Source organism: Zosterops lateralis, assembly GCF_965231275.1.
Source record: "Zosterops lateralis genome assembly, chromosome: 12".
NCBI classification, from domain to species: Eukaryota; Metazoa; Chordata; class Aves; order Passeriformes; family Zosteropidae; genus Zosterops; species Zosterops lateralis.
In genome coordinates this window covers 3,943,714-3,967,556 of record NC_139772.1, presented here as the reverse complement: position 1 = coordinate 3,967,556, position 23,843 = coordinate 3,943,714, and the positions used below count along the sequence as shown (strand labels likewise).

Genomic DNA, 23,843 nt, shown 5'->3' with positions numbered 1-23,843 from the left:
CTGAACTAACGTGGAGGAAGCAGCTGGTTAAAACAAAAACCAAAGAAAATAAATAAAAAATCTCAGGTGGGAGCTACTGAGCTGGGACAGAAGAGAACAAATGACTGGAATTAAATCCCACTGCTGAGAGAATTGAAACATCTGCCAAAGCTGGAATGCAGGCCCTGGAAAAGCTGTGGACAGCACCTGCTGCTGACCACGGAGGAGAGGCAGCTCCATCTCTGTCAGCTCCGATGGCAGAGAGCAGAGTCCCAGGATGTGCTGAGAGCAGAGTCACAGGATGTGCTTCTCCTCGAGCTGTGAGCAGATGTTGATGCTCTGCTCCCCAGCTCTGCCATTCAGTGCCTTTGTTCCTCACAGGCTGCTCTAATTCACCACCACCCTGTCAGCACTGGGAGGGTGTTGTGGTTTGAAAGCAAAACGAATGAGAGGCTCCAAGTCAGACATATAATTTAATAAGAAGAAAGGTAAAAAGGTAAAATAAAATAAAATAAATGCAATAACACAAAGGATCACTGACAGAGTCAGAACACACCCTGAGCAGGGTGGTGGGAGCAGTCCAGGTGAGGGGCTCTTCCTGAAGCAGTGATCCCACAGAAAGGTCTGGGAGCTCTGCTCCTCTGGGAATCCAGTGGCTCAGGGCTGCTTGTCCTGTCCCAAATCCCAGATTCTCTCCAGGTGGGAATGCTTGGCTCCTCCCCCTGGGCATTGGGAGCATCTCCCAATGGGATGAGGAGTCGTGCAGTGGCTCCTTGATGGCCCATTAAACAGAGAGAGCTCCTGGAGGGAGTTCCCTGTGAGTCCTGGGCAAGGCATTGATGGGCCATGAGCAGAAGAGCCCAAAGGAGGGGCCTGGGAAAACACTGCCCCACCTGGTTCCAACAGCTCATGGGGATGGGGATGGAATAAATACTTTGTGTACATCCTACACTGCAACCCAGGACAGAGGGTCTCTGGCATCACTGATTCCCCACCTGCTTTCCGTGGCTCTCCCAGTCAGGGACACCTCTAAGACTCCCCTGATGTTATTTTTGCCCTCTTTTAAATGATATTCTCTGCCTCTGTGTCAGGGCAGATGTTTGACCTCTTCTTTACTTCTTTCTGCTTTTGTACATCTTAATTCTCAGTGCTTGAGGCCAATCCCAGCTCACCAGTTGGGGCTCAGCTTTATTATACCAGTTTTTGTCCTGCTGGGAGGTGAGGGAGCTACTCTCCTTGCCTTGTCTATGCTCATAGCTTATCTTGGTTCTTCCTAGCAGTTCCCAAGGTTTGGGGAAAGGTTAATGCACATAAACAGGTTGGTATAGCATTTATTTCATTGTCCTCTCCTGGGAGGAAAGGAAGTAGAGCAGAGGAAAACTTTTCACCCAGACTGAGTGAGGCTGTTCTGAAAAATATTAAAAAATGCCTTTCCTGAAGCAAAAACAAAAACTAAAGATCAATCCCTCTCTCCTTGGTTGTTCTCCGAAATAGCAGAAGTGTCTGAATTAAATTATTAAATGTTACCTAAAGCAGGGGACCCAGGAATTCTCAATCCATGATTCATGGTTGTGCCCAGAACCCAGCCACCTGAAGCCAGACTTCATCACTCCTGACAATACTTGTCAGAAGATCCTGTTCTTAAAATTTTCCACTGCTCTACTCTGTTGGCATAAATCATACTTAATATGTTGATATTAAAGCTGCGGATGATAGCATTGAAAATCTGTGTTTCCACAAAATCAAATAAGCCACAGCCACCTATTTCAGCTTGCCTTGATATTACCTTCAGAATCCTGAATTCTTGATTAATAAGGATGAATGTAGCATTTAAGGGGAGTTTAATTAGACCCTCTGTCTTTACCCTGCATAACAATATTATGCCACATTATGATTTCAACCGTGTCAGCACTCAGAATGAATGGCTGTGAACTGTGAAATTATAGGGCACATTTTTCATGTCACTGACTAAACAATATTGCAGATCTTCTTGAGAAATATAACAATAGGATCCATCAGTCACAAGTTATGCTTGCAGTGGAAGGCAGATCTAGACAATAACTCACTTTGTCATTACTGTTCCCTTCTAGTCTCAGAAAAGGCAGGATTTTGTCTCTGGGAGAAGCAAAGAGTATCTTGATTATAATAAGTTAGCTATCAACTTTGAGGACACAGTGTGAGGAGTGGTGTTGACGGGGAAGGGGATGAATTTCTCTTAATATTTTAAAGCTTTTGAGTTCTGCAGTCTCACTCAGCCAGATTTGATCGTGTGTGAATGTCTGTGTGTAGCTACAGCTTTCAGTGGTGCTGTGATAGAAATTTATTTGGGCTGGTTTATGGGTGTGATTGGAGCTGCTGGCACCAGTGGTGTTTGACATGATGGCAAAAGCTGCAAAACCAAGCACTGAAGCCAAAGTTTTCTGGGAAGGTTGGTGCTGCACCCATCCCTGAATCCTGCCATGAAGGGGAAGTGTCTAATTGAGTAATTGAGCACTCGTGTCTTTAAAGCAGGTACAGATTTTGGATGGCACTGAGCACATTATGGCCATGTTTCATTAATTTACCATCTCCAGACTAAGGATAGAATAAATCATGGCCGCTCCCAATTCAGTGCCAAAATTCCTACTGAATCTGGGAGCAGGTTTTCATCTGGGAGCAGGAACTTTTCCCAATGCTCAGAATTTCTTTTCTGTGTTTACAGCCACTGCTCCATGGCCAGGCAGCCCCAGGCTGGGCATTTCCAGGTACAAAGGCCCCATCTCCTTTCAGGCTCACTGATGGTTATCCATGGAGTGGAATTGAAGTTCAGTGCAGAAATTGTCAGAAGGTTTAAGCACTCATTTTTACTAAATGGAGCTCTGCAATGTTCCTTTAATAGGAAAAACGCCTCGCAGAGTTCAGTTGGAATTTTTCTATTAACTTTGTAATAAGGATGCCAATTTCCGCAAAATAGTTTCTGAGTAAGAGTGAAATTATGCACTTTGTTAAGCAGCAGTAAGCCTGCAGATTCCTTCTTGGTTCAAATGTGAATTACTAGGGACTGCCTTCCTCCTAATTTTATGACCATTATATTCTAGGTAAATATGCCTAGGGAGAGACATGCCTGCCTGCCCTACACAGAGCCAGATAATTATTATCCGTGGGATCCCTTGGGCAGCTCCTCTGGGTAGTGCAACCCTTCTCACCCAGATTTCTCTGAATACTCCAAGCCCTGGAGAATTTTCACACAATTACCTGTTTTAATGGCTCTGGCAGGGTACTGTTTCCTCTTTCACAGGGGAAATTTCCACAAGAATTCTCAGGGTCTCTCCAGAGATCCAGCCCTGGTTGGTTGCATTTTACACAAATGCAGCCCCAGTCTTCATCCAGCAATGCTTCAGGGCTAAAATAAGGAATTTTCTATTAGTAGGGAACAAGATGTGCAGATTCTGGTCCTGGGATCTTCTAAGTTGTTAACCAGTGTTTAAAAAGCATTTTAAGCACAGAAAGAAGACAACACTGTCTCAGTTTTGCACAGGTCCATGCCAAGGGGTGTTAAGTCAATTGACTCATGGAAACTGCTGCAGAGTTTAGGGTTTGAAGTGCAAGGAAACAGAAAAAGAAGGAAAAGCTCCTAATGGCTTTAATCTTTGTATAACTGTGCTTTTGAACAAGTCCTTCTTTGTGCAGCCAGGTGAGTCTTTTCATTACAGCTTCTGTCATTTCAGACAGATTCTTTGAGTTTTACAGGTTTTGATGCTTCCAGTTTTTTGTCTGTCAAATTGGAACATTAAAATTCGCCTCACAATGATGCTCTGGACCTGCACTGAGAGTGGCTGGCAAAACACTCAGATCCCAAACGACAAGGGAAAACAATGTGAGAAGTTTAACTCCTGGGCATCCAACCCAGGGTTAAAGAGCATGAAGTAACTGGGGCAAAATAGACTCTTAGGAGATTAAATACATTGAATTCACAGAGCACTATATTTGTGTGCACTGAACACAATGGATACCAGGCAGAAAATAAAACTATACATAGCCAAATAGTGGAGTACTTTTGGTAAAATATTTACCTCATTGGTACCACCCTGCAGTCAGGAGAAAAAGTTTATCAGCACTGCCAGAGTGGTAAATTAGGGTTAAACAATCAACTCCAAATCCTCCATTTCCTGTTTTTTTTCCAGTGCTTATGCCTGCAACATCTAATGAAAGCTCTTTTTGTGTCATAAATGAATATTTCTTTGGAGCTTTCCCCTCTAACCTCTTCACATTTTCCATCGCTGGCCAGCAGATTTCTTAAATGACACACATTTGTCACGTTGTTTAGTGTGTGTCTGAAGAGGGCTTGGTTATTATGATGATGAACATGATATAAAAATTGTGCTGTGCATGGGAGATTTGTTGTAGGCAGCACATCAGAGCAAGCCATCAGATACACACAGGATGCAAGAAAGAAGCTTTTTCACCTGCACTGGGAAATTACTGACTTCTTCAGCATGAACTCACCTTTTAGTATATAAAAGATAATTTTTCTGTAAAGAATATACTTAAATTTTTATTTCCATGAAAAACATGGAGGGGAGTTTATACATTTTATATTATATATTAATATACACCTTGTGACTTTTTTTCAGAATATCTGGCAAGATTTAATTTTGCTCACCTATTATTAATATTTACTTGTGCAAGGGCAGTTTTGTTTTGCAGTAACTTCACTCAGACAAGGGATGTCACAGTGAACAAAACAGAGTGTGGAATGTGAGTTTTAATGGGTTTGTTCAACAAGTGGAAAGCAGGATTTTGTTTTCTTTATTTCTTTTTTTTTTTTTTTTTTTTTTTTTATTTCATCCCTTGGATGTTGGATGTTAGAGATTGCTACAGGCAGAAAGGTGGAGAGGGGAGAAAACCAGCTCAGCAACCTCTATCAAATGGAACAGCCTGGACTTGATGACTTTAGAAAATAAAACACCAAAGACATGGTTATGCACAACCTCAAAACATGATAAGGACCAGGTGGGTCAGAGACATCCTCAGCTTTAAGTGAGTTTGGACAGCTTGAAATGCCTGAAAATCTGATCCACTGAGGTCAGAGGAGGGGAATCACACTGCCCTGGTCATTTTTCATGGTCATTAAAGGCAGGGAGTTAGGCAAACAAAAGAAACTGTCTGAAAGTAAGGGAAAAGATGTGACACGATATCACACCTTGCTCCAACGTTCAGGACACAAAGAGGTCACAGATCCTTTGTATAATTCAATGTAATCGGTCAAATAAAAATCAAATAGGAGATTGTCCATTATTAGCAAAAGAATGAAAGAGAATTAATTAAGTTTCTTCTGTAAGAGCTACACTCATGAAGTACATAGTGTATTTGAAATCAGCTGGAAAAAAAAATCTTAATTTAAAAGATATTATTAGCCAGGAATCAGTGTGCTTTTTCTTCACATTATCGGGTGATAATGTAATTTTTCCTTGGATACATATTATGAACTCATATTATTGAACATGTTACTGAATTTCTCACCTACCCTTTCCTTTTCTTATTGATGCTACAAGGTTGGAAAATGTTTTTTTCTTGATGGGTATTAATTCCTATGGGTTACATAACTCTACAAATCACCAGGAGAGTCTATTTTCCTCCTATGAATTCAGTTCTTTCTAAACAAAAATAAACAAGAGAACTGAAAGGAAAATCACATCAATTTTTGCATTACTAATCCCAAAGTGAAATATTTTGTTTTATTTTTTATTTTATTTTATTTTATTTTATTTTATTTTATTTTATTTTATTTTATTTTATTTTATTATTATCTCCTGCTCTTTCACTGTCCTGCAGAGAGTTCAACTTTCCTAATTGATATTTAGAGTTTAGCTGGGCAACGAGGAGTTAACTCCTAACTAACAACTCCTAATTAACTCCTTGATTGCCATCAAACTGTGACTAAAATCATCCTGGTTGGATTCTGTGCCATCCTGGAGTGGTTTGCCTGGGTTTGGAACTCCACATCTCTCCTTCCCTGAGGGAAACCTTTAACAGGGGCACACCAAGGGCTGGAGCCAGGACAAGTCTTTAATTCCAGTGTCACAGCAGGAGTTAGAACAGGCTGGGGTGGAGTCCCCATCCCTGGAAATGCCCAAAGCCCCGTGGATGTGACACTTGGGGACACGAGTCAGTGGTGGCCTTGGCAGTGCTGGATAATGGCTGGACTCAATGATCTTAAATATCTTGTGCAATCTTCATAATTCCATGATTCCATGACTCAATGTGCCAGCAGGAGCCTGAATTTCCAGCACAGGGCTCTGCCTCTGTCCAGCTGATGCCTTAAGTTTTATCTTTCATGTATTTCAGGCTCTGTGCTGCCCAGGGGTCAGTTCTGAGCTCACAGTCAGTGTCACTCAGCTCTGCACAGAGCAGGGACACAAAACAAATCCTTTTCCTGATGGAGACCAAGGACAACTGTTAGAAATTTTCAGGCCCAAAAGCACAAACAAGGGTGGCTGGAGGGAGGAACAAGACGGATGGGACCTCACAGCCTGGAGCTGTAATAGGACAATTAAACCCCAATATGCAAATGGAACAAAACTTATCAAAGTGTGAGACCTTGTGACTGTTTGTCTATTTTGTGACCATTTTGGGTCCACCTTTGGTGTAGCCCTGGCCAGGCTCTTGTCCTGCCCAAGGTGCACCCTAAAGGCCTTTCAATAAATCTCTACTTTATTCTCTGGCTCTGTCCAGTCTCTGTCCCAGCTCAGCCTTCCCAAGGCATCACAGCTCCCTCTTTGAGGGACTCAGTGGGGACAGAGGGACAAGCAGTGGCCTTTGCTTGGTTCAGAGCTGGCATCCAGGCCATCGTGGGCACAGATGTGTTGGTGGAGCCTCCCAGCCTCGCTGGCAAAGCTGTGCCTGCAGGAACACAGAGCTGGTGGGAATTGTGTCCCTGTGTCACCAGGGGCTGGTGGCACCCTGTGACAGCAGGAGCAGCAGTGGCCCTGCAGAGGCTGGGGATGCTGCTCCATCCTCCTGAGGGGTCACTCAGCTCTGCAAACCCCCTCTGTGAGATGTCAGCTCTTCATTCAGCTGCTGTTGTGAACTCCAAACACAAAATATCCTTCTGGGCCTCAGCTCCACGCTCAGCAAAGACCACAATAATGGCTCAGGCAGCGCTCTAATGTGAGGAAAAACCCAAGATTTAAGCCAGGTTTTGCCTGGATCAGGTTCAGCTCAACTCCCAGGATCAGTGTTTCCCTCCTCCTTCAGTGAAGTCTGCGTTCCAACGTGGATCTTTGCCACTCAAGATTACGCCTGTCAAATACATGAAAACACACTTCTAATCAGAGGATTAGCAGCCAATATCTCAGCAAAATGAGTGTCTGGAGGGAGCCCAGCAGCAGCAGCAGCACATTTGATCCTGGCTGTCCCAGCCCTGGGGGACAGAGCTGTGTGTTCCCAGGGACAGCAGAGGGAAGGAGCAGGGCTGGGCTGCTTTTCCTGCCAGGCCTGTGGCTGCAGAGCCAAAAAACTCACAGGCTTTCCTAAGTCAGCAGAACATCATTTCTCTCCCATCATCTCTGTGTTACAAGCCTTGGGAATAGCTGAGTCTCACAAATGAGTTCAGCCAGCTCGGGGATGCCCCAGCTCTGTCAGCACAGGAAAATACTGCCACTGCTTTTCTGGCACTATCAGCTCCTTCACAGATTTCCTTTCTGAATTGCCACTTCTTGCACAGCCAATTTATTGTGTGTGAAATTTTGTCCCTTCTTAGGCTTTTTTTTTTTTTTTTTTTTTTTTTTTTTTTTTTTTTTTTTTTGCTAGGCTAAGAAAAATGCAAGTGAAAATCTTCATGCTGGTTCATCACTTTCAACCCAACAAACCATTCTAGGATTTCCTCTAGCACTGTAGAAGTAAAATCTACTACATGTAGTAATGGATAGGATGGAGAAAAGTCTTTCTATTAATAACTCTGAGTGCCTTGGGAGTAGCCAGGGATCCCATGTGTCCATGTTCAGACTGACACAGTTTGTGTCTCTTCTGTTTGTGTCATTTGTGAACATTTTTTCCTTCCCAAAGATCTGTCATGAACAGGAAACTTTGTTAACGTTTAGTACCAAAGGTAGAAATTCTGCTAAATCTGCAGGATTTAATTCCCCAAATATCCACCTTGACATTTCCTGGTCCTGGGAGAAAGGCCTGTGATAGCTCTAGACTTTTTAATTATTATTTTCACAGTGGCAAGGTGTTATTCCCCATCACTGGGATATCCAATGTCCTCCAGATTTATGTTGGACTGGAAATCTTTGAAAAACACTGATGAGAAAAGGCAACAAAAGAGGCAAGAGAGTGTGCAAGAGGTGCTGCTCTCACTCTGCTGTGAGCACAGAAATGATCATTCAGCACTTTTGTTATCCTCCCCTCTTGGAAATTCATCTGCAGAAACAGATTCCCTTCCTTCCTTCTTGGAGAGATGAGTCCTTGAGGCAGCAGTGGCCAGGGCTGGGATGTGTTTGGATACTCAGGCTCAGGATGTGAGCTGTGCTGGTGTCCCCTGCCCTTCTGGGGTGTGTTTTTCTTTCCTGTGGCTCTTTGGTGTCAGCCAGGGCACAGCTGAGGCTCCCTGGCAGCTGCCAGAGCAATCCCTTGGCAGGAGCTGGATTGATCCAGAGAGATTAAAACTTCCCAGTCTGAGCCACTTCCAGCCTCCTTTCTGCCCATCCCTTAGAAAATTTCATTTAGAAAAAAATAATTATTTTATTTCATTTAGAAAATAAAACTGAAGAAACCATAACATGTGCCATTTCCTACAAGATATGGCATTTCAATGATGAATCTGCTGGGCCCTCACAAAAATCTCCCAAATTTTCAAGACCTACCAGGGCAGCTCTTGGACAGTGAGAGCAGCGAATGGATTTGCAGTGAGAGAACAGGCACAAAGAACAGGCATGTGCAGAAACTTTGATAGAGTTTTTTTTTTGCTGCCAAAATCCTTCTCTGGGTAGTTTGTAAAAGACCCTGAAGCTCATCTGACGCTGATTAGCTTTTGAGGCACAATTGCCACAATGAGAAAACTTTTACTGATTTGCATGTGTTGACAATTATTCTAACAGTAACAACCTGATTATACCAGTGTGTTAGTCCCAGATATGGTGTATTATTCTCTAGCTTTAGGAATAATTCTGATAGTTATGGCCTCTGGCTTCATTTAAGCATAGCCCTAATCACTTCTGATTAAAACATACATAAAATGAGTTTGTGGATTTTTTAATTTTTTTTTTTTACACCTCAGTTTCTAGGTTTTTTTTTTTTGCCCCGAAGGAGAGAAAAAGAGAAAATTAGGTTTCAGCATAGAGAAATGTTTGGAAGACTGTACAAAAATAATGAAAAATATTTTCGTTTCCAGAACGTTTTATTTAACCACCTAGTTAATACAGTTTTATTATTTTGATTTGATTAATTGCTGTAGGTTTTGAGTTTGGATTTATTTTATTATTCAAATTGCAATGACTCTCCTGTTACTTTCTTCATGTTTACCAAGGGCTTTACACCATTATTTCTCCGCACAAATAACTAATTAGTCAATCATTTTCTCATTTGACACTTCCCAGTGGCGGGGGACCGAAAACTGAATTTCATCCAATTTTTCATCCTGTTTTGATGGTATCATTGGAGATGGGGAATTGTGATGAAAGCCAGGCTGTTAAATCCCTGATTTGAGGAGCAAAACAAGGCTGAGATGAGGAATCTTTTGATTCAGATGGAACCAAAATATTCAGAGTTTGTGGTTTTCAAAGTGCAGGTTTTTGCAGATGCAAACAGGAGCAAAACCTGCCCTTAGTGAGCACACAGCCTGCAAACCTTTCCCTAAGGCACAGGAACATCTTCCAGGGCTAAAATCTGAGATCACTGGCACTGGAATTGGCCTGTTCAGACAGGATTAATATAAAGCCTCTACAAGGTTAAATGTGAGCAGAAACTCCCAGGAATTCAAGGGATCTCCCAGGAATTTGAGGGATCACCCAGGAAAAAGCTGCTGCAGGGGGTTCCTACAGGAGCTGTGGTGCCCCACGAGCAGAGCTGATGGATTCATCCTGGAATGTGTCCAGGTTATCAGTGAAAGTTGCATTTCCAGTGACCAAAAATGCACAGAGTCACTTGTGGCCCAACGCTGATGGGGGATTTTAATTTTTATTTTTTTTTAATTGTACTCTAAGTCGACATTTCCAGCCTGTGAAAATACTGCAAAGACATAAATCTGTTCCATGGAGCTGAAAAAATGCCTCTTGCATAAATCCTCAATCTTCAGTGAGTTTAAAATTGTGTTTGACCTAAAACCTCCCTCAACAGTGTTGCCAGAACATGGGATTTATTTCAGGTTTTAGATTAAGTTAATGATATGTTTATTCTGATTGATAATAATAGTATCGATTTGAGTTTAATTTGCTTTTCACATTTTTAATTTTTTTTCTGATTTTAAAGAATCTAGCCAAAAAGTAACTTGGACACGTCTGAATCTCTGCAGGAGAGAGCTGCAGGAGGGTTTTCACAGCCTGCTGCTCATAGAGCCACACTTTTGGTGCATTTAAATCCACATTTTGGTGCATTTAAGTCCACATTCAAATCCCTCCATTTCGTGTGATTTAATGGTAAAGAAGCCTGCCTAGGCTTAGCTTGGTAGCTGGAGTGTGTAAATCAAAGATGGAAAGCACAAGCAGAGGACAGTTTAGATTTTATTGTCCTTTCAGACTTTTTATCAGCATGTTTTGGGTTAACTCTGTGTTAGTAGAGTGTGGTTACAAGGAATATATTTAGGCCAAGGTTTAGGCCAGACATAGTGAGGTTTAAGGTTCACAAAAGGTCTTGAAAACTGTTGGTGATGATCTCCAGGGGATCCTTCCAACTTCAACCACTCTGAGATTCTGTTAGAATCTAACTTTGGAATTTCGAAGTTAGACATAGGAATAGGACTTAGGAATCAGCCTGTGCACATCCACAGCTGACAGAAAAGGTCTGTGAAAGTCCTTTAGTGGGGTCACCACTGCTCCCTTCAGCATTTTTCTTGTAGCCTGGCCTGTAGTTCCTGAGATGTCCAAATGCTTGCATTTTGTCTCCATAACTTTGTGTGATGGAGCATTTATGTTTTATTTCCCTATGAAATCCTCTGCTTGCCTTTTAGTCCTTGCCTGCAATGGAAATTAATTCAGGTAACCCAATGAATGCCTCCCTTGTGCTGTTAGGACAGGCTTTGTCACAAGGACCATGAGTTATTGCCCTGTACCAAGATGTGTTTAGGGGCTGCAGCAGCAGATTTTAGACAGTGGCTTTACATCTGAGTAAAAAATGGAATCCAAACCTCTGTATTCACCTACACCTTGTAATTAATACATTTAATCAATCCATATCCATATTGTGTTTTAGTATCTCAAAAAAAAAGAAGAAAAGGTGAATCACAGAATAATAGAATGGTTTGGAACAGCCCTTAAAGGTGTCAGTATCTGGAAAAAAAAAAAAAAAAAAAGAATCACAGAATAATAGAATGGTTTGGGTTGGAAGAGCCCTTAAAGATCATTTCATTCCATCTCTGCCCTGGGCAGGGATGTCACCCGCTAGACCAGGATGCTCCAGGCCCCATCCAACCTACCCTTGGAAAATGAAAACCCACAACTTCTCCACCAACATTCTTCTCAATGGCTTTAGTGCCACAAACGTTTTTAAATTAAAAACCAAAACAACACAATCTTGGAAGTTGCATCGAAACTCTCTTTACAAAATCAAATATTGGTGTAGTGACCGAACAATACTACAATATACATTAGAGATTTGCTGTTCTTGTTTTCATTTCACTTGGGATAAGGATTTATCTAAATATATCTATTTATATGAGATATATATATATATATGTACATATATATATATATATGTACATTCCCAGCTGTGCAAGGCTGGGAATGTACAGATAAATAGATATATATATATATGGATATAGATATAGATACATAGATATATGGATCTATATTATATAGATATAGATATATAGATTATCTAGATTATGGAGATATATAGAGATATATTATATTAATATATAATATTTAATATATAATTATGTATTATATATTATATATTAATATATTATATTAATATATAATATACTGATATATTAGATTAGGTATAGATATAAATACAGATATAGATATAGATATAGATGATATAGATAAAGATAAATATATATAGATATAACTGGTTTCTGCCCTCCCCAAAGCTTGTAACCCAGCCCAACCTGGGAGCAGGAACACCTTTGTTATCTCCTGGCCCAAAAAGCAGAAGAATGGCAGTGTGTCCTCAGTAATGAGTGTGGAGTGTGGTTCAGCTGGAGAATTGCTGTGCTGCAATAAGGTTCCCTCTCTGCTCCTCCTGCTGCCATATGCTGCCGTAATTAGTGCAGGCAAAAGGTAATGAGAGCACAGTGGAGGAGAGGGAGCTCCCTGGGAAGCAGGTTGATCTCTAAAACTCTGCATTATGTCATCCCTACATAGAGCAAAACGCAGTTTTAATCCAGATTTTTAATGGTGCACTTATATTTTGGGAAGTTTTTATTTTATCTTTCTCTGAGAGGCACCACTGCTTCCCCAGGTGTGGATATTTGTGCTGTAATTGCTGCAGCAGTCTCTCCCAAATACCTGTGAACCTTTTCCCAGGAATAATGATTTTTCAACTTGATGCAATTCCATTTATAAAATTGAAATTATTTCCATATATCTGACACTCTATTTTAGTTCTGTGCCAAGTGTGTATTTTGATTTGTGTTCTGTTCTGCCTCCATAACCCCTCTGTGTCTCTTTGGAGGTCTGTGTTGATAATTTCCAGTCTAAAGGAGTTGTTTTTGCTGCTCTTTTTGCAATACCTGGCTTAGACAAGGCCAGGACATGAACTCAGTGCAAGGAGGTCACGGTCAGAGTATGTTACACTCACTTTCCCTTCCCTCTTGTCACACAAGCCCTTGGGAACTGTGAGCACAGTTTAAAATTAAAAGACAACTGAAAACAACAACAAAAAAAAACCATAAAAAAAAAAAAAAAATCAACAAAAAAAACCCACAAAAAAAAACTCAAAAAAAAAAAAAAAAAACCACACGAAAATAAAACCAATAACCAAACCCACAACAAAATGAAATAAACTCCATGAGCAGCACTAAATTGCACTGCTGCAAAGCAGAATAAGACCAAACTAAAGACCAATTGGCACACCAGAGCACAGATCTGTGCACATCTGATCCATCACTGTGCTCAGGGCTGAAGATGCAGGAGGTACATCTAGAAAATCTCATGTTTAACCACCCAAAAATGGTCTGATTTTAAAAGCTGCTGTTCAATTGACAGATCCCACCGAAGCCAAAAGTGGGAAGTGAATCTTTGCAGTAAAAACTCCTATTTTTATCATGGTTTTTATGATGGGTCTATTCTAAACCTCTGCTAGCAGAGCCCTCAAAAAATGGAACAAAGAACAATTATCTTAACCGTGCTGCAATATGCTCTTACAATGAGTAAAAAATGTGGTGGGAAAGACAAAGTACTACTTTTACAATATCCTGTGCCAAATCACAGGTTATACAATCCAGGTTTTTATTTGCACAGCCAACAGTGCTTTGTAGAGCAATCAGGGAAGATAATACAATCCATTTTACATTCTCATTACTTTAGAAGTGTTGAATCTTCTGAAATGGTTTCAGGGTTAATTGAGAATTTGCGGTTTTACAATAGACTAGGAATTGTTTAGGCTGCCCTTGTTTCATATTTTTTGTGCCTACCTTTGTTGCAAAGTTATAAAAACAACAATAAGAGAAGAAACAAAGGAGTGAAATGAAATACTGATGGGCATTGTTGCCATTGCAGGCATTCATTTTTGTGGGAGATAAAGCTGAGCTATTGATTAATGTTTAAATGGCTATTAACAGGAAGGACATGTTGGGTTGATGAAACATCTCACTGTGCACTAATTCTTTCCTTTGATTCTTTGCCACATATTCCCTAAAGGATAATTTCTGCTCCTGGGGAGGCCAGTGGTGAAGCTCTGAGTTACTTTTCTGCCAGCATAAATAAGCCAACTCTTTTCCCTCTTCATCTCTTTTTCTGCATAAATTCCGAAAGTTACTGGTTTCCAAATCTGCTCTTTAACTTATTTTAACATCATGAGAGCTCATAAAGATGTGCCATTTCTCCTGGCTGTATGTGCTGCAGTTTTGATGCTCACTCTGGCTGCCTGAGCACCACAATGTTCCTGTGCACCACAGTCAGGCTCAGCACCCCCAGGAAAATTTCATTTTCCATGCCTGAAGCAAAGTTGTGGTAAAAAGCAGCAGCCTGGGCAGGGCTGTCTGTCATGTCTGTCAGCACTTTGTTAGAGGCTGGAATTTTATTTCATTTTACTTTTTTTTTTTTTTTTTTTTTTTTTTTTTTTTTTACCCCCCAACAATTTGTTATTTTTGTTTATTCCCTCATACTTGCACTGATAATTTTTTTTTTTTTTTTGCAACATTATCCACACAGAACTTTCAGGTGAATTCACTTTCAGGTGAACGCCACTGTGAGGCACTGCCTTGGCTCAGACTCATTAAGTAATAACAGGTTCCATGTCAATTACTGGTAATTTAAAATGCCTGTAAAAGGCTGTATGGTGGTTTATGACCTATAACAATTCACTACAGAAAAGATAAACAGGTTATTATCCCAGGTATTGATTATATGATTGGAGTTTTGGTTTAAAATGTTAGCACGTTTAATTGGAGAGGGAATTGGCATCAGTTAATTCAGCTCTGGGTTGTTCTGTTACTAAATATATTTAACTGAGTATAGAATTGGGCCCTAATTATGAACATTCTTACATTTATTGCTTCAGTCAAGCAGGGAAGTTCCTGGTGTGTAAACTCCACAACCTCTCTAAACATTTCCAGTTTTGGGGGCTGAATATTTGTGCTGATTAAAGGTGAAAAAAGCACACCAGAGAATTTCATGTTGTTGGGGGCTCTTGGAGAGACAGCATTTCCAAACTCTGATTGAGACAAGGTGGTTGTGGTTGGATTTAATCAGCAGGAGGAGGAAGCTCCAGATCCCAGAGTGCAGAATAAATGTGTGCAAACAGGGTTGGGTGGAACCACTCCCCAGACCTGCTGAATTCATTGTCTGACTCTCTTTTTGCTGCCATTCCTCACAATTTAGTACATTTCCAGCTCACCCAAAGTAAGTAATGGTAAGAAAACAAGAAAAGAGAAACACTCAAAAAGTAAATTAAAAATACAACCTCCAGTCCAGCTGGAATTGTGAGTCTGGAGAAAGGAGGGCTGTGATAGGATTCATGAGGTCAGTGTGGATGCAGAGGTGCACTGGAAGTGTTCTGGCTGTGTAGCACAGGTTGTATATAATACCCTAAATATTGATTTCTCTGCTAAACTTTGGGACAAATATATTTATATATATATATCCAAAGGAATTTACTCAATCCTCTCTCTATATCTCCCTCTGCCAGCTAAGCCTAACACTGAACTCTAGGGGAAAGCACGAGCTTAAATTGCATTTTTGAAATATTAAGAGATCCACTGGCAAAAACCACCGTGTTGGATACAAAAAGGATGAGGCAGACAGCAGAAGGTCAAGCGGGAAAGTTCTATTTTAATGTTTTTGATTCTCTATATATAAACTTGTTACAGAAGGCAACAAGTCGTTGGTGAACCAACGTTGGTTGGTTTTTCGGCCTCGTTGGTGAACATCACTATCAATCATATTTCTCCTCTCAGAGGAGAAGCATGTAAACAAAACAGTAATTCTAAATATAGACATAGTTTACATAAAACTGTGTGAGAATCTCCACTGCAGAGATTCAAACACTCAAAAGCAAGAAAACTCAAAGCGACACCACTGAGCGCACAGACAAATTCCTTTGCAGCAGCACAATTGTTTTATATTCAGGTCTATGATTTGGTGACAACTTTCTGCCCTTCTCTCCAGGTATTCAGTGTACAAGGACCCAGCAGGGTGGCTGGAAATCAACCCCACCAATGGCACAGTTGGCACCACGGCAGTGCTGGACAGGGAATCTCCCTTCGTGCACAACAACGTCTACACCGCCCTGTTCCTGGCCATCGACAGCGGTGAGTACCCAGCCCAGGGGAAACCTTCCCTTTCCTGCTTCAAATGCTCTGCTCTGAAAGCCGCATGGGGTGAATTAGCCAGGAGCTGCAGCACTTTTTATCTTTTTTTTATCTTATTTTATCTTCTTTTCTGTTAGAGCCGGGATTAAATGGTCGAGAGACGATTTTTCGCGTTCGGACTGAGATGTTTATTCTTATCTATGTCATAGTCTCACAAGTTGTGAATTCTAGCTAACAAAGTAAAAAATGGCCCCTGTCTCTTTCTTCACAAGGCCTTTTAAGGACAAACTGTCCAATTATGAAATGATACCTAAATTATTTTTATTTTTAACCCAATAACCAACCACCCGTGGTCTGCAATGAGACTTTTCTACCAAATTACAAAACACCACCCAGACCATGAAAAAGAAGGTGAAAAAGAAGGACTGGCCTCTGCCCTAAAACCTCCATCTTGCTTTATATATATATATTACTATATTCTAAACCCTTAAATTCTAAGTTTTCCACCCTGTGATATCACACACTTCTATTCAAAGTCCACACCCATAATCTCAATTCAATGGTTCAGTTTTGGAAGCCTTTTCCATGGCCTCAGGTCCAATGCAGTGTTTACTTGGGGGTCAGAGCCTGTCAGCACAGAAAGTCTGAATTTCTCAGTGACCAGGGCTCCAACTGGTGGCATTTCCCTGCCTGGCCTCCTAAATGTATCAGAGACCATTCTGGAAAACAAGAATAAAAAGGAATTAACTTAAAACTTCAAATTTATTACAGTTTTAATTTAGGTTTATACCTCACTCGTTTATTCCTACAGTGATGTCTTAATGCTGGGTGCAATTAGTCTAAGAAGCATTGTTGGAAATGTAATAAATCATCCCAATCTGAGTTAATTTCTTCACAATATTTGAGCAGTCAGCGTGCCTGAGGCACTAAAATACCAATAACAGCTCATCCTTGATTTGCTGGATTGTAATCTATTCAATACAATGACAGTGACAATAAAAACATAACTAAACCCCCTTGTTAAAATGCAACAATTTCTTGCATCTTGTGTGTGCTAAAGTTCCTCCTGTCAAAGAGAATCCAAATTAAGCTATCTAGGGAAAATTCAGCGAGCGACTTTGGAGCAGAGGAAGGAAGAGAAAACCCTGAACGTTCCAAATCTCCTGAGCTAAAGGCACAAAATAAATAAAAGATTTGCCTCTAATATAACAGCTAATATGCTAACACTTTTTCACAGCTGCAGCTGGTTTAGCTCTGGTGATGAATTGTAAAATGCTCTTTTTAAGAGAGTAATTCTACATTTTCCTGAGCACCTGACTCAGGGAACATTTGCAGGGCCTGACAGGAGAAAGAAAATATCGCCTTAAGTATAACAGAAAAAAAAATTCTGCTGAGGTGATGATTTACTTTTGCATTAAGATACATATTTTCCTTAGGAAATTTCTGGGGGAGAAGTGTAGTACTAAACATATTTCTGTCTTTTCCTTGCTACTGGATTTTTTTTTTTTTAAATGCATCTTAAAATCAGGTGCACTGGGAAATGTCATCTCACAATGAAAGTAAAAATTTGGGATATTACTGAGGGGTTACCCAAAGGACAAAGGTGTGTTTTAAAGGTGAAGTCAGATGTTGTCAAAGAGAGTAGATGGAGAAAGGAGATGAGTGTTTTTGACTGTGGGAACCAGCCTGAGTAATGTGGATTTTGGGGGACACCTTCATGTTGCAACTTAGGCCTTGCTCATTTATTTTAAGCCCAGAACTTCACTGCTTTGAATTCTCAGGTGGGGTTTTTTGGGTTTTTTTGGTTGGTTGTTTTGGTTTTTTGGGGGTTTTTTGGGTTTTTTTTGTTTTGTTTTTGTTTTTTTTTTTTTTTTTTTTTTTTTGTTTGTTTGTTTGTTTGTTTGTTGGTTTGGTTTGGTTTTTTGGGTTTTTTTGAGTTTTTTCCCATTCTGGAAAAATGAGAGAAGGGAAAGCTGTGAGAGAAAAGGATACTGTCCATTTGGGGTTCTGAGCCAGCACCTGCTTCCAGCCCCTGTAATAGTGTTTATTTGTGGTTGTGCAGCTCTGTCAGTGCAGGAGTTCATCTCCAGCATTATTGACTCCTGTGCATGCAATGATTACAAACCACACGTGTGCACTTAGGGCTGCCATGCTAAGGTGTTAATAATGATCATTTCAGGCCACTGCACTCCTGCCATGTGCAAGGGAGTGGGAATAAACAGCAGAACTTAATTAGCTGATATTAACCTTGTGCCCTGCATCACCTCTGGATTAATTACCAGGCAGCTTGGGGAGCATGTTAGACTTAGAGACAGGCTGGGAAGTGGGAAAATGTTCTGCTGGCCTGGATGAAAAACTCAATAACTTACAATGCTCCTACAGTAATTCAACCAAAACTGACAATAGCTATTGCTATTGCATTGCCAATAAATACAAATAAACAAATTGTATACCAAGAGAGAGGGGGAAATGTGGGAAATGGATTTGTAGAGGATTCTCAAAGCCTGACAGAAGGTTTATATCTCACATTGTGTGTAAACTTTGAGATAAAAAGTGCTCACTTAGAAATGCCATGGAACGGGACAGACATTGTTGAGAGAGAAATGGAACTAGAAACAAGTTTCAAATGATGACCTTGCAAACAGAATGGATACTTTGGAGAAATAGAACTATGAAAGATGTGTTGTAGTGGGACCCACGAGGGATGATTTTAGATGATTGGCTTTAAGGCATTTACAGCATTGTGTGGCAAAAGCTGATAGGCCAAGAAACGCTTATAATGGATGTAATTAGGAAATAGTTTGGCTTCTGATTGTAAGAGCATAAATTATAACATCTGTACTATCTCACCCTTCACATGAGACTGAAAATAAAATAAAAGTTATTGAAATGCCTCTCAGTTACCCCATCTGTAAGTCAAAAAAGAGTATAAACTGACACTCTGTGGCTAAAGCAGCCAAGGAAGTTTCAGAGTTGGCCTCAACAGGTTGGGGATCTGCCTTGTCCCCTGCAGGGACAGCTGGGACTGGCAGTGTCCCTGGGAAGTGTTCCCAAACTTGTTTCCAGGCCACTGACAATGTGAACCAGCACAGCTGGGAGACCCATTTATCCCTCCAACCATCAGAGCTAATGTCCAACTTGAAATATTGCATTAGATGGGAAGCCAGATTGTGGGAGAAGGATCTGAAATGAATACAGAATTATTTCAGGACTCTAAAAGAAGGTTATGTTAACTTAAAAAGTGGGAAAAAAATCAGATTGGAGGTAACTGTCTGCATCTCTTTAGAGCAGCACTGTCCACAGGCTGCAGATCTCTCTCTTCAGGTTAATAAGTGAAGCCTGTCTAATACCAGTGACTTGTCAGTGAGAGGGCAGCCAAAGGCAGGATTAAGAATTGCCAAATGAAAGAGGGTAATAAAGTGAAAATTTAGAGGCATTTCCAATAGAGCAAGTCATTTGCTTGGCCTAACAGACTTGTAAAAAGGGAGGAGAGGAAAAAAAGAAATACTTTAGCAGAAATTCATTTTTCAAACGTGTCCAGTGGAGGTTTTTATTTCCTTTGGCCTCTCAGTTTATCTCTGAGTCAAATCTGAGCTGTGCTGGCACAGGCACTGAGGGAGTCTGAGCTTCCACAGGCTTTCCTTTCCTTTCCTGGGAATACAGAGAGCTCAGGCACTGCCCAGGGCAGTGGGAATTGGAGCCCAGAGCAGCTCCCAGCAGAGCAGGCACTGCAAGATCTGTGATAATCCTTAACAGAATTTACAGTGAATCACTCTAAAATCATATAAAGCCCCTCTACCTCAGACATATGCTAAAGCATAAACACAAATATTATTCAGCGTTATAGCATTGGAGTTTACCTGCTTACAGAAAAGTTCTGTTGTCCCATTGTGTCCCATGCTCACCTCTTTATAAAATGACCTTATAGAATGAATAAAAACTTGCTGTCCTGGGTGAGGAGTGGAGACAGCTGAAAACAAACTCCACAGTGATCCTTTTTCCATCTCCTTTTGCTGATGTCAGTAGAGGATCTGTCATCAGCTCCAGCAGGCACCGACTCCTTGTCATTGCCCTTCAGTGCAGGGAGCAAGTGCCAGGGCATTTTATTTTTTTTTAATCTGTAAAGTGTTGGATATTTCTGTCACAAGTAAAACCTGGAGCTTTGTGCTTGGTAGTTCTTTGTATAAATCCATCACATCTTTGTCTTTTTTTGGGGATATCACAAAACTGGTCTTTACCAGTAGGACAGGAACAATGAAAGGGGCAAATAAAATGGAGTCACTCCACTGCAGGAAATAAGTTGGATCTTTATGAGATTCTTTTTTGACCTTTATAATATTATTTCTCAGAATTATCAAATTAACTGCAGCTCAAGGTGGTAAAGTTATGTTGTAATGAATTTATGTAGTGAATTATGTTATTCCTGATCTAAACAGTTCCTGTATCTTCCCAAACACACTTGAAACAGCAAATTTTGATGGAAACAGTGTTAATTTATAGATAATAAATTTTTGACCTTTTATGGGGGCGCATTACACTTTAAAAAGGACTTTTTGGAAGAAATATCCTAATTTTCTCAGCACATTTGATTTCAGTAAAAGGTCAACGCAGTGTCTTCAGAATTTGAAAACTTTTTATTAAAGACCTGTGTGAACGTAGAGTCTCTGGCCTATTAAAGAAGAAATTAAACCCTGGTAGGAAATACCATGCAGCAGAGTTAACACATTCAAGTGTCATGAACTGTGTTTAATCAGAGAATGAGCTGATAATGGGGCACAGTCAGGTTTATGCAAACTTGGGAAACTCAGAGGTTTCATTCAATTAACAAAAGTGCGTACAATGGTGATCATTTTATTTCCTGGCTTTAGCACTCTAATCACTGAACCCAGTGCGGTGTCACAGCGTTAGTGGGAGCTTTTTTTCACCCACGGGAAACAGAGAAAAATCATTTGGGTTTGAGAAAACCGGTGTGGAAATTCCAAATGTGCTCTGGGATCGTGCTGTGATGTCACCCTGCAGAGTCTATAATTCATTTGGGATGAGGATCACAAAGCAGAACACCTGGATGTTTTTTCTCATTCAGCCATGCCAGAAACTCTTTTTTTCCCCTTGTATTCTGAGAATTTGAGTCACAATCTGGAAGAAGTAGAGGAGGAGGAAACCATGGCTGGAGGTGAAGCTAAAAAAATACCTGGAAAATGTGTGAAATCTTTAAAAGATAAAAATTAGTTTCTCCATGTCCTTTTACGGGCATGAATAATGATTTATCCCTGGATTTACCTTACTTATTCAACACTCTTTTCTGTGGAATTAATATCCCATTGTGTAGCCTTTTTTTCTCTCTTTAAAAACAGACTCTTTGGTTATTTTTTGTTGCCTCACTCCTGGAAAACCCACCTGTGATGTCCAAGGCTGTCACCTGGTGACAAATAATGACACCCTGACCTTGCTGGTTGGGTTAAATGCAAGCTGAAGTTGGATTCCACTTTTCTCGTGCCACGCCAGTGTGGTCCCAGCTAAAGCCAGGGAGAAACATTCTCCCAGAGAGAGAATCTGCTCCAGGGTGAGCATCCCACCTTCCCTCCTATCACCATGGAGCTGCTGAGACAAAAAATGGGAATACAAGAACTCCTGCTGCATTAAATGAGGAGAATGAATGCCATTAAAAGTAATTTTTAGTTGTGAGTTTTGGGTTTGCCTGGAGCTACACTGGCCAGTTTGAGAAAAAACAACTTGGACCTTGCTTCTCTGACTGGGGCCAGTTGCACTTGTGAGCTGTCACACTGTTCCAATTTTCCTGAGTGTAGGAGCATCCGTGGACAGCAGGGACAAGGAACTTTGCAGACCTGAGATATTCTAGAATATTTTATGGTGGTTTTATTGCAAGGGTCGTGGGTAAAAAGGGCTTTGCCTTCAGCCACCAGCCTGGGCTGGAGGGAACCCCAAAGAGAGGGGGAGAGAGAGAGGGTATGAGGTAAGGGAGGTAAAAAAGCTAAGAGGGGTAAGAGAGGTAGGAGCGAGAGCAAGAGAGTGAGGACTTTTTTACAATACATCATATCTCCTTTTGTGTTGAATATTCTAATTTACAGTGACCAACCAGAGCAAGATATAAAACCTACAAACCTTGCATGCAGCCCATGAGAACTGCTATATTACCATATCATCCTATATTCTAAACTCTAAAGACTACTTTTCTTATCTACCTTTTCCCTGTTGCCTTGACAGGGTAGAGAGGGGCTGCACCCTTGGGTCCTTTTGTTTTCTGTCCTTCAACCCATCTCCAGCTAATCACCATCTTCCTGCCTGCCATGATCACATCTCAAAGCTGCCCTTCATTTCTATTTCACTCACAGGTTTTACATCTCCAGTATTTCTCACCAGACAATCATATCTATAAGCCCTTCCTGTCCCACCTTTCCCAACACCTGAGCAAAATAAAGAAAGAGTCAATCAGGTTTTCACTTTTTCCTGTATTTCCAAGGAGCAGCTCAACCCAAGCAATCCTGAATCCCATTTATTGTGCAGAACTTGGCACTGCTAATCATTAGAAAGGAAACTTATTATTCTGTGCTCTGTGTGATGAGCAGTAACACACAACACCCAGAGAAAGCTGGAGTAACAAAGAGACGTGTGACAGTTTGCAATTAGAACTTTTCCTTACATGTATCTAACCTGTCTGCTCACTCCATGATGTATGTAATTAAATTACCAGAGATTGATTCCACCTCAAACACGCTATTTTTGAAGAAATCAGGCAATTAGTTGCCATGGCAACCCAATTAAGCCAGTTTTATACCCCTTATCTTAATTGCTGTATTAATTGAGAAGGGAAAATAAATTGAAGACTCATCCTTTTTTTGCCATTTTAAATTTCGGTAAAATATGAATTGCACACAAAATATTGTTTTAATTTGTCATCATGGACTCATGATTAGAAAAAGAAATTAGAATGCTGAAAACAGTATTTAAGACGGATGGCATATGTCAGTAGCAATTTGATATGCTGAAAGAGCTGTGCTCTTTTGAAATGTAATTACTCAAAACCAGGAGCTGCATACATTATCTGAGGGGATGAATGAAGGGTTGGAAACTTGGGGAGATTATTTATTTTATATATTTTACAAAGCACCTATGTGTTAATATAGATGGAAAAAAACGCATAGGAAATTTGGATTTGTGGGGAATTAAGGACAAAATGTCAACATATGGCTTTGAGGAGAGCAGCACACCCAGATTTTGGTGTCTTCGCCACTCTGCTGGTTCCATTTGCTTTGGCTGAACCATTGGTGGAGTTCACCCTGAGTGTGGAATGTGGTGGAGCAGAGCTGCCTGCACGGGATCCCTGCCTGCAGGGAGGGCACTGCTGCCAAAGCTGCACACACACATTTGCTGAGCAGAAAAACAGCATATGGAGAGGGGAAAAAAACTCCAGTGTGAGGGATGAGACAGAAATTTGTGTTTAGATTCTCAGAGCAGCATCGTTGGAAAGCATGTAAAACACTGTTCTCAGAGTCCTTGTTTGAAGAGCAGGGTGTGAGTCCTGTGAGTTCACACTAATAATTCTGATATTTTTCTGAGCAGCTTTTCATTAAGATTCAAGCATTAAAAGTATACAAAGTATCTTTTCCTATAACATTTCTTTTCCAACTAATTTTTTTAGTCTAGAGGTGGAAACATGGTCATTTATGCTGGCAGCACTAAAATCCAATTTAAAATCCACATTTCCTGGTAGCAGCCCCTTGCATTGGAGGCT

The 23,843-nt window shown here is 40.6% G+C and overlaps 1 protein-coding gene across 6 annotated transcripts in view; it reads left to right on the top strand.

Moving 5' to 3' along the window:
• CDH13 (cadherin 13) overlaps window positions 1-23,843 on the top strand; it is a gene marked incomplete at its 3' end in the record, with an annotated part of 461,247 nt that overhangs the window by 417,807 nt on the left and 19,597 nt on the right. For all 6 annotated transcript variants that reach the window (XM_083870235.1, XM_083870236.1, XM_083870237.1 and 3 more), the window contains one exon: window positions 15,948-16,090. In XM_083870235.1, coding sequence (XP_083726361.1) covers window positions 15,948-16,090 — 143 coding nt within the window. The remainder of the gene's footprint in view (window positions 1-15,947; window positions 16,091-23,843) is intronic.